Source organism: Carassius gibelio, chromosome A7 (assembly GCF_023724105.1).
Source record: "Carassius gibelio isolate Cgi1373 ecotype wild population from Czech Republic chromosome A7, carGib1.2-hapl.c, whole genome shotgun sequence".
Classification (NCBI taxonomy): Eukaryota; Metazoa; Chordata; class Actinopteri; order Cypriniformes; family Cyprinidae; genus Carassius; species Carassius gibelio.
The window spans coordinates 6,217,593-6,230,740 of record NC_068377.1 but is presented as its reverse complement, the minus strand read 5'-3'; the positions used below and the strand labels follow the sequence as shown (position 1 = coordinate 6,230,740).

The 13,148-nt window shown below is 40.7% G+C and overlaps 1 protein-coding gene across 1 annotated transcript in view; it reads right to left on the bottom strand.

Moving 5' to 3' along the window:
- Window positions 1-6,667, bottom strand: part of LOC128016507 (polypeptide N-acetylgalactosaminyltransferase 18) — a 139,692-nt gene extending 133,025 nt beyond the window's left edge. Inside the window, exon 1 of the mRNA XM_052601056.1 lies at window positions 6,130-6,667. Within this exon, the coding sequence (XP_052457016.1) occupies window positions 6,130-6,367 (238 nt within the window). The 5' untranslated portion in view covers window positions 6,368-6,667. The remainder of the gene's footprint in view (window positions 1-6,129) is intronic.
- Window positions 6,668-13,148: the final 6,481 nt, after the last annotated feature.

The following is a 13,148-nucleotide window of genomic DNA, read 5'->3' as shown; positions in this document are numbered from 1 at the left end:
CTGGTAAAGCGAAGTGCTGCCAGCTTATTCGACATAGGGAAACACATCATATATTCAGAATTTCAGATATTTATACAACATACAAAAATGTTACTAAGTTAAAATGTTACTAAGTTACGTGCTAATCAGAATGTTTACCTTCTTTTGTGGCTCTTCCTGCAACAACACGTTGAAACCTGTAAACCAAACCAAACTAATCCACAACATTTTATTATAATAGTGTTCTCATTATAATGTTATATATATGACAATCTCAATCATGGTTATTAATGTTGTAAGCTGCTGTTTGAGCTGCGTGCGCTGAGCTAAAGATGATCACCAGCAAACTGAAGCACTCTATTAACCCTCTATAGGCTATAGCTTAACCAAACAAATTCTATATGAGAAAAATCTGATTTATATGATTCTTAACAACGCACTAATACACGGGTGAACAAAGATTCCGTTACATTTTTTTTTTTTACAGTAGTTAATAACCTCATTATAATATAACAGACATGTTGCAGTTCACATTTCCTTGGAAAGATATTTCAAGCAATTGAAAACCATCATGGTGAACAGTGCGCATCTGAAGTGTCTCTGCAGGAAATAATGCATTATTTATCGGCTCTGAGATATCGGCCAAATTATCTTATCGGTTTGATAACGATAACAGAAAAATTTACATATATCAGCCGATATCGATATGGTGGCCGATATATTGTGTATCCCTATAATAAACATCAGAGAACAATGTCAAATTCCAAGCATCTATAGATTTCTATAGCACACGTTTATATTAACGTGAATAGTAATACATGCTGCATAAATATTCATATTTCAAATTTGAATAAAGACTAGCACTAGGCTGCTTGCCATTACCAGCACATCTCAACTTCTCAAATAAGTTCCATCAAGACCTGCAGCTTTTCTGCTGGAACTGGTGTCTGTTGCAACAAAGTAATTTTTTATGAGCAAAATGTCAAAATAATAGTATATGTTTTCTCAGTTTCTTTAAAAGTTAATTAATATGTATACTATTTTAAAAGGGGGTTTCTGATAACCAAACAAACCAACCTAGCTGTTATGTATGTACGTATTTATTCCTTACTACTACTAATTGATGTGGACATTTTTTAAAGAAGTAGGTGGTAAAATCATAAATAATTTCTAGACTATTAATTATAATTATAATTATAATTACTAGACTAGACTATTCATATATGCATTTAATTCAGTGCAGATGAACTGGAAATATGAAAAAAATATTGTAAAAAATGGAAAGAATTCATGAACTAGCCAAAAACATTGCTGAACAACTGGACTTAAGTTTGATCACCAAGTACAAATATGCTAGGAATTTTTCTTGGTGTTGGTATTGTTATAATTACTAATAAAACCTGCTGTCATAAATACTAATAATATAAATATTTTATTACATCCCATTGTGAACAAAAGCTGGAAATGTAAATACATGACGTTATGTCAAGTGACCCAAAAATTGTATTAATGTTGTAGCACATGAATTAACCAGTTAAATCCCAAATGTATTGTACAATTTAAGGAATTATTTATTATTATTATTATTATTATTATTATTATTATTATTATTATTATTATTATTATTATTACTATCATTATCATTTTATTACATAAAGACTACCTGTGATCTACTATCTAATCATTTCCCAATAGATAAAATCCATGTCTTGCTCTGCATTTTTCCTCATTGAAAATCCAGTTTTCACAAAGCATGACACATTATGAAATTACATATTGACTTCAACATTACAGCTCGAAAACAAATCCTTCTCTGCTCTATTTCAAAGAAAACAGTGTTTGTCATAATCAGTAGTGGAATCTAAATATATAGCAGAAATTCCTATTCCTGCTTCTTCTGCTGCTGAATCTTATCCTTGAGCTCCCATCAAATGCTATTTTCTTGATTTGTTTCTCCACACGCTGCAGCACTTTGCATAAAAGCTAAATGCAAATGGTATGCGAGCAGATGAACAGAATGTTATGAGCTGTTTGTTTCACTTCGCTCCTCACAATGTAACTACACGACTGAAAGAGGGACTAAGTGATTCTGTTGTTCTTTCTCTTTGGCTTTCAACAGAAAATCCACTACAGCGCTAAAGAGCTGCTGTGCTGAGGCGTGCTGCATTTTCATCAAGTTGAAGATGACAGGGAGATCAGGCAGGCCATCCTCCAGGCTGTTTTTGCCAGGTGGTAGAGCCACAGCTGGCAGGTACCTCTTGCACATAAATCATTCATTCTGGAAAACACTTGTATGCTACAGAGAGAGAGAGTCAGTGTAAAGTCTGCAATGATGAAGAACTACCTTGTGGTCAGCACTGTATCATAAGATACAGTTTTGCCACTAAAAAGTGTAAATGAATGTGTTTAAAGGAACAGATCACCAAAGATTTTGCCAATGGATACCCTGCAGTGAATGGGTGCCAGCAGAATTGATTTTAAAAATCAAGAAAACAGAGAGGCACTTACAATGGAATCCAATGAGGTCAAGTGATTTAAAAGTAGAAAGTTGAAGCTTATCATTTTATAAAAGCTCTTACATTAATTATTATGTTAAAATGTATCTATTGTTTTAGCTATAAAGTTGCATCATTTTTTACAGTAATTTCATGGTTTTAGGTGTTCTGTAGTTGTAGCAATGAAAATAGGATATCAATTTACATAGAACTTTTTTTCAAGTACAGTAAAGATCAAAATTATTTTTGAGCTAATCAACATTGCAAATGTTGTCATTTGAGATCAAATTGTATTCAACCACAATATTTCATTAAAAATCATTAACTACAAAGATCACGGTATTTCAGACCTTAACAATCCCTGCCATGCAATAAAAAAGTAATGTGTTGTTACTAAAACATGCTCCAAACACATTCCTGAAGCTGAAGCCCCACAGAAGGTGCCAAACAGCACAACGTGTCTGCGGCTGTAACTCGGGAATGTTTGCTCAAGTAATCATCTGTAGCTGCCTCTCAGCTCAGTGAGGTTGGTTTGTGCCCTGGATTTGGTTTGAGCACCGCACTGGCTGTCTGCAACCCAACATCAACATACATCCAGTTATTAACTACGACAGAATCATATCTCTTACAATGAAGTGTTTATTTTATAACAAACCACAAAAGGAGTCCATTAATAAAATTACATTACAGACTTTCTTTGGCAACACCAAATTTGTATTCCTAAAATATTAAGTGAAGCAGACAAATCATGCTGTGCAAGCTGTTGTAGACTAATAAACCAGAAAGAGAACAGCAAATTGCTTGTGTTTTCAGTTCTGCAACAAATTAGTGCTTTTCGAAGAAGCTGAAAACGAACCCGGAATAAAGCTTGCACAACAGTGAGAAACCACAAATGCTTTATGGCTGCATACTGTTTGGCAGATGCTATTCAGGGAAGGTTGATTAGGCTGTACTAATTACAAGGGGTAGAATCCACCATACTGTTTTTGCATGAATATTTTAAAGATGAATCAGTATATTCACGATCAACCAAATTCTGACCTCAAAAACGTAACTGAAATGCATTAAATATAAATAAAGGTTCACAAAGGGGGGTTTTGCAGCAATGCCACAGAAGAAGCATTTCAGGTTCCCCAAAGAACATTTCTATATAAAGTTATAAAAAAAAAAAAAACAAATGGAAAGGTTCCACGGAGGTTTGATAACCATTATTAACTTTTTTTAAAGAGTGTATCAAACAAACAAATGCATAAATTATGGTGGAAATAAACAACAACAACAACAAAAAACAGAAATGGTGTGTGCTGAGAAGTGCTGAAAGATAAAAACTACATGTACAGACAAAGGCAATCAGTGACTTCTCATAATTAGTTCAGCCATTGACAAGTTCATTAAACAAGAGCCTCCAAAGAGAGAAGAAGAGGAGTTAGCAATCACCAATGGTCTTTGTGAAGCTGCAAGATCACAAAGTGGAGGTCACACACTCATAAAAGTGTCATTAACAATTAGGCAAGGTGCAATCCACTTGATTTAAACACGACATGACAAATGTACAGACGGTATTTAGGTCATGATGATGAAACTCTATAGATTTTTCTGTTTTGCACCTGAGTGGAAGATATAGTCTTCACAATGGACTGCAGTTTCCCTCACCCCAGGTCAAGTCTGTTCACAGTGCAGACGGAAATTGACCATTGTCACCACATAGAAGACATAGGCAGTTGCCTAGGACACAAAATGACTGGGGGACACCGCAGGAAAGTTTTTTTTTTTTTTTTGGAAGTACATCCTCGTGTGACAATCATGCACTCTTTCACTCATATATTAAGCAAAATAATTCTAACAGTTAACATGATTTCAGTACTGATCTATCATCAAACTGATTAAAATAATGTTAGACTAAAACAAAATTGACTCAAAGAAAAATCTAAAGATTTGACAATATGTCATGTTGGACTAATTTAAATACTTTCTGCATCATGACCATCTATGATCAAAACAGAGTCATCATAACGCACTTTTTAATTTAAAAAAGATTCACTCATATAAATACCTTCAAGGTGCTTCAACATCTCCATTTATTTATTATCACAATTTATTTACTACTTATTTATGTTGATAATTATCAGTATTTATATTAAATAAATACTGCCTAAGGCACCAACAGATCCCATAGTAAACATAGTATAAACATAGGATAACTCACTGTTTATGTCTACATATAGTACTTATATTTTTAATATTTTGTTTATTTTTGTGATGAGAGTTCCTGCTTATACAACATTTCTACAGTATTTTGTTGAAAACTATGGTTAAAAAGTGAAGTGAAAGTGAAGTGAAAGTGACATACATCCATCTATGGTGAGCCATTACTCAGAATTTGTGCTCTGCATTTAACCCATCAAAAGTGCACACACACAGCAGTGAACACACACAAACCGTAAACACACACCCGGAGCAGTGGGCAGTTATTTATACTGCGGCACCCGGGGAGCAGTTAGGGGATCGGTGACTTGCTCAAGGGCACCTCCAGGGGCGTCGGACTGGGGGTAAAACTAGTACTGATTGCCAGGGCCACAAAGGAAGATAGGGCCCTTGAAAAGTCTGGAATATATATTTTAAAAGGGGGGGGGGGGGGGCATTAGGACTGGATCCGGGATCTTGTGCAGCACCCCTGGGCACCTCAGTCATGGTATTGCCGGCCCAAGACTCGAACCCACTAGTAAATAGTTTAAAACATCAATGCTGCTTTTTTACTCCAATAATTGCAATATATTTGCCGGGTAAGTGTGGTTACCATGGTAAGTCATTGTAAAGGTGGTAATTTAGTTGCATTTACAATTTCTTTCTATATAAATGCAGAAATTTGTGCCTCTGCATCAACTATAAAATATCATGACTTACATAATGTGATTGTTTGCTGAATTTCAGTTTCTCGGCAGATAAATAATAATAAATAAAAAAAATAAAAAAAAATAAAAAACTGGTCCAATAATTCAAGACCTCAGTGAGACAGGCCAAAAATGCTCATCGACTTTAACACTATTAAACACTATATGCCTTTTGTGAATTGTTTTCTGAGAGAATGAAATTTCTCTCAGAAAACAATTCACAAAAGGCATATAGTGTTTAATAGTGTTAAAGTCGATGAGCATTTTTGGCCTGTCTCACTGAGGTCTTGAATTATTGGACCAGTTTTTTTTTTTTATTTTTTTTTTTATTTATTTATTTCCTCCATTAATAAACCTCAAAATGTAACCCTGTTACCCAAGTTATTGTAAAAAAAAAAAAAAATAATAATAATAATAATAACTGTTTGTTTGTTTGTTTGTTTACTATTTAGGCTATTTATTATATGTTCCACAACTATCTAGGCGATATATAAATCAGATTCATTTAGGCTTCATGTACCAATTTGTTACCTGTTGTGGTTCATTTTTCATTTTTGTATTTCTATCTAATACATTCTAATGTTAATGTTTATTTAAGCACCCCTTCCACTCAACATCGGTTTAAAAAAAATACGTTTGTGGTCCATTTTGTTTTCTGTTAGTGGAAACTGGCATCACAGCTGGTTTTCAGCTCTATTCCTCTTAGTTTTATAAAGTAAACTTCGCAGTTGTATGCACAGTAATTAAACAGACATTCTTCTTACCTTGTATGTGCTGATTGACTACATTCTCCAGCCGATCCAGTCGCTCTATAATCCGCAGAGTTTCTCCTTTCCTGTCGCCCTCCAACTTTTTGGCTGGGACAGGCATCGGCACTTTGACGTACACGTTAGCGATGTAATTAGTCACCCATCCGACGTACAAAAGACACACTATGTTGGTCATGCCACTTAGTATCACACACGTTGACACCAAAGTTTTGGTTCTCCTGGTGCAAGCCATTCCGACATCCCTCCATATAGAGTCCGAGCCACAGCGGACAAGTGCGCCTGTCCTCAACTCTGTATGTGCTCCGAGGGAGAATCGCGCGCTTGTTCAGTCCTCGCGCCTGACGCAAACACTACACGCGCTTCATTCTGCTAATGGGCTGTTCAGCTCTGAAAGATTCCAGCGACCTGAAATGGGCAACTAACTATCGTCTTGTTCCAACACGAATCGCCTCGTCCTCCATCTGCAGCGGCAAGCAGCGCTATCGGAAGGAGAGCGAAGGTGCGCGAGTGTGTGTGTGGTTTGATCCTGAGCCTGCTGACCAATGAGATGAGCTGGAATCTATGGGACCAATTGCACAATGATCAAGTAACAGTAAGGAGGTGCTTTGTAATGCCAGAGACTCCTACTGTTTCATAAAAAATATCTAACTTTCATAAAAACAAACATGACTTGAGCGAGCAAAATAAAGGAGCTCATTGCATTCTAAACTCTAATACTAATAACAGGCTAAACAGAGCAGATTGAGGAGTGTCGATTTAACCAGTTGGAAATGACCAGGGAAATCACTGTGCTGTGCGCCTCATGAGACTGAATGAACATTCATTCTACAACTTTCAATCATTTGCATTGGTATTTTTCGGATGACTTTTATTATTTAGGAATTAAGTAGCCTGATTAAAGGATTTAATGGAATGCGTGAAAAGAAAGAAGTAGGCCTACAGGCAAAACACAGGAATATGAACTTTTGTAGAGTAATTTGAATTATTTGCAAATAGGGTGTATTATTATTTTGAAACATGCACACATTCATTCTTATTCATTTGCCTAATGTGTTGACAATGCAAAACGGCTAAATGTTTGTTGTCTCGTCATTAAAACAAATCACTGATTTGTTCAGGAATTAAATAACAATACTAAGGGATTATATATTTCACAAATAAATAATTACAAACAGTTTTACTTACTTCAACATTGCACAACAGAGGGTCCTTGCTTGTGTGACAAACAGGATTCTGGCTCTTAGGAAGTGGGGTGGAGGAAATCACTATTTATACAAAAAGCCAAGCTCAAGTACATACAATGCATGATTGTAAGCAACAGTATATGTAGTTGAATAAAGAAAAGCTAATATCAGTAATCTCTTATTTATATTATGGATAATAAAAAAAAAAAATCCAATTATTTAGATTTTAGAATTACATTTTCCATGCAATTTTGTTTCAGTGCTTACTGCATAATACTATTGTTTATCAATATACGCAAGATGCAATGTCACACCCATGTTTGCTATTTTATAGAAAATAGCTTTTTTCAGTTCTCACAAGGACAATAGATTAAAAACAAACTGTAAAGTACAAGGTGAACGTGATTTCACCAAGTACAACATGTTCCTGGATCAACATCCTTGTTGATCCTGGAACAACATTCCAATCAACCAATCAGAACTGAGGGATACGTTTTCAAGAAATGTCAGTTTTAAGCTTTCAGTCAGGGTTACATGTTTCTACACCCTTGTTATTCACCTATTATTTCCCTCTGATGTTAGGAATAAATCATAGAGTTAGGTTTAGGGGTAAGGATTGGGTTAGGTCTATATTTTTAGACATTAATGTTGATCCAGGATCGACAAAAGATGTTGATCCAGGAATATGCCTTACTTGGCAAAATTACGGCTACCACAAACATATACACAATTTTGTCAGGAAATCTAAAATGTGCATGATTTTGTTATTACATATTTGTAAAGATGAACTTACAGTTTAGTACAACTGACATATATTAACTTTAAATGTAATGACAAAATAATTATATATATATATATATATATATATATATATATATATATATATATATATATATATATATATATATATATATATATAGATGTATGTGTGTGTGTGTGTGTGTGTGTGTGTGCTCTTGTTTTTTTGACATACCAGGACACAACTCTACAACTAGGGTTAGTGAAGGGAGATAGAATATACAGTTTGTACAGTATAAAAAGCCATTACGCCTATGGGATGTCCCCACTTTTCACAAAAACAAACGTGTGTGTGTGTGTGTGTGTGCGAGCGCGCATATGTATGTTTGTATATATTTTTCAGATTTTAAGTACACTACAAGTACACAACAAGTGCACATTTAACAATTAAGCACATTTTATTTTCACAAAGGAAAGCCACAGAGAACAATGTCTTCATAAAAGCTCATTATTGCTTTGTCTATGGCAGAAACATTGCTTTCTGATTCAGAGTGACACTGATCTCCCCCTTCTTTGTGTTGCAGCTGATATGTGACACTCTGCAGCAGTTTAATGTGTGTTGGCGTTTCCCCCACTGCAGCAGAACAAGCATCAGGCCTTGTCTACAGCCTTGAAGTGGGTGACACAAAAGACTGATGCCAGTAAATGTGCTGTGATGTACAGAACACTCCTGAAATATATGTTCTAATGCACAAAGCCCTAAAGGGGGTAAGAGACTCAGCAGTGTCACTATTTATAATCTTTAACTCTGCCTCCATTTACATGCCTGGTAAATCAACATGTCAGTTCTGTGAACTTATATGAAAAATGTATGGAGTATGGAATACAAAACATTTTTTTCTTGGTTGTGTTCAAAAATATACATCCACCACGTAGTTATGAGCCACAAACCATATTCATATGAGGCTAACTTTGTAACATGATCTTATACAAATTCAGCTTACTGTGTCACAGTGTCTGGGTTGTTGTTCCCCGGGGTTCCACTAGATGTCCTCCTTCTCACGGTGTCTGTCCCAGATCACTTCCTGTTCCCTTATATGGTCACCTTCCTCCTTGTTGCGTAATTGATTGTTCCCCCCACCTGTCTCCTGTTTCCCCATTATCCTTCTGTGTATAAATACCCAGTCTGTCCTAGTCTGTGTTACGGAGTCCTTGTTTAACGTTATGTTATTTAATGTCCGTCATCCTTGCCTTGCCTTGCCTTGCCTTGCCTTGCCTTGCCTTGCCTTGCCTTGCCTTGCCTTGCCTTGCCTTGCCCTGTGTTCGTGTCCTGTTTATGTTCTGATTTGGATTCTCTGGTTTTGACCCTGCCTGGACTGTTACCCCTTTGGATTATCCCTAAATAAACGACGTACCTGCTATTGGTTCCCGCTCTGTGTTTCCCATACACCTAACGTGACAGAAGGACTCCGTCACTAAGAGAACCAGCGGTATGTCATTTTTCCGCTCCCCAGTCAAGATGGCGGAGAGGCGAGCCAAATACCTGAGGTTAATCGCCCTCCGCCAAGAGGGCAATGAAGTGGGTGCCCTAGCTCAGGTGTTCTGGTCCTTGGCCGAGGGCATGGGTTACAACGATGCGGCCCTAAAGGACTATTTTAATGACGGCCTGGATGATCCAGTGTCTCAGGAGGAGATGGCGCAGTTGGAGACACTGGAATTCTGGGAATTCGTGCGCTACCTGCAGCATCGGTGTCGGTGGGATGCCCCAGCCACTCCTGTCTCTTCCGGCGGGGTGGTCATCTGCCCAGCACCACTGCCCAGGAAGGCTATCAGCCCAGCACCACAGCCCAAGATGGCCGCAAGCCCAGCGCCACAACCCAAGATGGCCGCAAGCCCAGCGCCACAGCCCAAGATGGCCGCAAGCCCAGCGCCACAACACAAGATGGCCGCCAGCCTAGCGCTACAACACAAGATAGCCGTCAGCCTAGCGCCACAGCACAAGATGGCTGCTGAGCAAGCGCCTCAGCACAAGATGGCCGCCGACCCAGCGCCACAGCACAAGATGTCCGCCAGCCCAGCGCCACAGCCCAAGATGGTCCCCAGCTTAGAGACACAACACAAGATTGCCGACTCAACGTCTTCTACCGTTTCTCAAGGCCTGGGGGACATTATCGAGGCACTGCCCGTTGCTATTCCAGAGGCCGAGGCGGTGCCCGATCCTGTTCCGAAGGCCGAGGCGGTGCCCGATCCTGTTCCGAAGGCCGAGGCGGTGCTCGAGGCTGTTCCGAAGGCCGAGGTGGTGCCCGAGGTCGAGGCAGAGCCCGTTGCTGTTCCAGAGGCCGAGGCGGTGCCCGAGGCTGTCCCCGATGCAGTTACCGAGGCTGTTCCGGAGGTCGAGGCGGTGCCCGACGCTGTTCCGGAGGCCGAGGTGGCAGCCGATGCCGAGGCGGTGCCCGAGACTGATCCGGAGGCCGAGGTGGTGCCCGATGCCGAGGCGGTGCCCGAGGCCGAGGTGATGCCCGATGCTGAGGTGGTGCCCGACGCTGTTCCGGAGGCCGACGCTGTTCCGGAGGCCGAGGCGATGCCCGATGCCGAGGCGGTGCCCGATGCTGTTCCAGAGGTCGAGGTGGTGCCCGATGCGGTGCCCGATGCTGTTCTGGAGGCTGAGACGGTGACCGATGCTGTTCTGGAGGCCGAGAAAGTGACCGATGCTGTTCCGAAGGCCGAAGTGGTGCTCGATACCGAGGCGGTGGCTGAGGCCATTCCCGATGCAGTGTCCGAGGTCGCTCCCGATGCCTCGACCGAGGCGGTGCCCGAGACCGTTCCAGAGACAGTGCCCGAAGCCAAGGCACCTCGGGTCTTCACAGACAGTCTAGAGTCTAGTCAGGTTCCGGTGGACTCTCCGGAGTCAGGTCAGGTTCCGGTGGACTTTCCGGAGTCAGGTCAGGTTCCGGTGGACTCTCCGGAGTCAGGTCAGGTTACGGTGGACTCTCCGGAGTCAGGTCAGGTGCCGGTGGACCCTCCGGAGTCGAGTCAGGTGCCGGTGGACCCTCCGGAGTCGAGTCAGGTGCCGGTGGACCCTCCGGAGTCAGGGCCAGTCGCCGATGATCCTCCGGAGCCAGGGCCAGTCACCGATGACCCTCCAAAGTCAGGTCTAGTCACCACTGACTCTCCAGAGTCAGGTCAAGTCACCGATCTTCTGGAGTCCAGTAAAGACACTAGGGGGTTACCGGAGTTTCGTAGTCCCGTTGGTACAGCTGCACAGAGATCAGCTCCGCCTTGGGGGGCTCTCGTCCGGACCACATGGCTGTGGTGGTTTTCCGCTTGGACCTGGGGGGCCCTCGCCCTGACCACATGGCTTTGGTGGTCTTCCACTCCGCCCTGGTGGACTCCGGCCTCGACCACAAAGACGTGGTGGTCATCTGCTCCACCCTGGGGGGTTTCCGCCCTGACCACAAAGATGTGGTGGTCTTCCGCTCCGCCCTGGAGGGCTTTGACTTTGACCACAAGGCCGTGGTGGTCTTCCGCTCCGCCCTGGAGGGCTCTGACTTTGACCACAAGGCTGTGGTGGTCTTCCACTCCGCCCTGGAGGGCTTTAACTTTGACCACAAGGCCGTGGTGGTCTTCCGCTCCGCCCGGGTGGGCGCCTCAACAGGTCCTTCATGGATTTCTGTGTGTTGTTTTGGTTTCTGTTATGTTTCTGTCTGTTCCCCTCAGTTAGTCTGGCCCTCCGTCCCTCCCCCTGTACCTCCTCCGGTCCTCCTCCCTCCTGGTCTCTCTGTTTTATGTTTACATTTCTGGTGTTTGTCCCCCATGTGTTCCTTTTCCGGCCCTCCGTCCCTCCCCCTGAGCCTCCACCTGTCCACCTCCCTCCTGGTCTCTGTGTTGTGTTTCGCCTTGGAGCGTCTGGGAGCCGCTCCGTAGAGGGGGGGTACTGTCACAGTGTCTGGGTTGTTGTTCCCCGGGGTTCCACTAGATGTCCTCCTTCTCACGGTGTCTGTCCAAGATCACTTCCTGTTCCCTTATATGGTCACCTTCCTCCTTTTTGCTTAATTGATTTTCCCCCCCACCTGTCTCCTGTTTCCCCATTATCCTTCTGTGTATAAATACCCAGTCTGTCCTAGTCTGTGTTACGGAGTCCTTGTTTAACGTTATGTTATTTAATGTCCGTCATCCTTGCCTTGTCTTGTCTTGCCTTGCTTTGCCTTGCCCTGTGTTCGTGTCCTGTTTATGTTCTGATTTGGATTCTCTGGTTTTGACCCTGCCTGGACTGTTACCCCTTTGGATTATCCCTAAATAAACGACGTACCTGCTATTGGTTCCCGCTCTGTGTTTCCCATACACCTAACGTGACATACTGTTACTGAAGATCATGCCCTTGGCTGATATCACAAATAAATAAATAAATAGGTTGCATTTTAAAACATATTCAAATAGCTGAATAGGATTAAACTCATGTCTGTCACAGCTTGAGGGATCATGCTGCAAGTGTAGATGATGTGCATTTTCATCATTTAGTCACCCATATTGTTTCATGGAGAAAGCGGTTTTGTCCATACTGTATATTAATGGTCAGTGTGAATTTCAAGCTCCAAAGAGAACATAGAGTTACCATAAAAATAATACATACAATTTCAGTGGCCATATATAATAATTTTTTTTATGATGGACAGGGCGAATGTTAATTAAAAAAAAAAAAAAAATGTATTGAATCATGAATCATGTCCAAATTAAATCTAGTATGACGCACAAGAACCATTAAGGTTTGATATTAACATGTCTCTATTTTGCAGCAGATTTCTAGCGAGCAAATTTTCTAAGAATGCTTTGCTAACATTCCTATTAAGTTAAGAAAACATTATTTTTAAAATGTTCAAAACATCTTTTTTTTAAGAGAAAATATTAAGGAAACATTCTATTTTATTATTTTGCAAACATTATGGCAACCTTTGTATGTTCCCTTAATGCTCCAAAACAAGTAGTAGCTAGTAACATAAAAAAAAAACGTAAATATAAACGCTCAATAACTGATGTATTTTGAGAACATTGTTAAAGTCTAGATAACTTAACGTTCTATTAATGTTCCTGGAA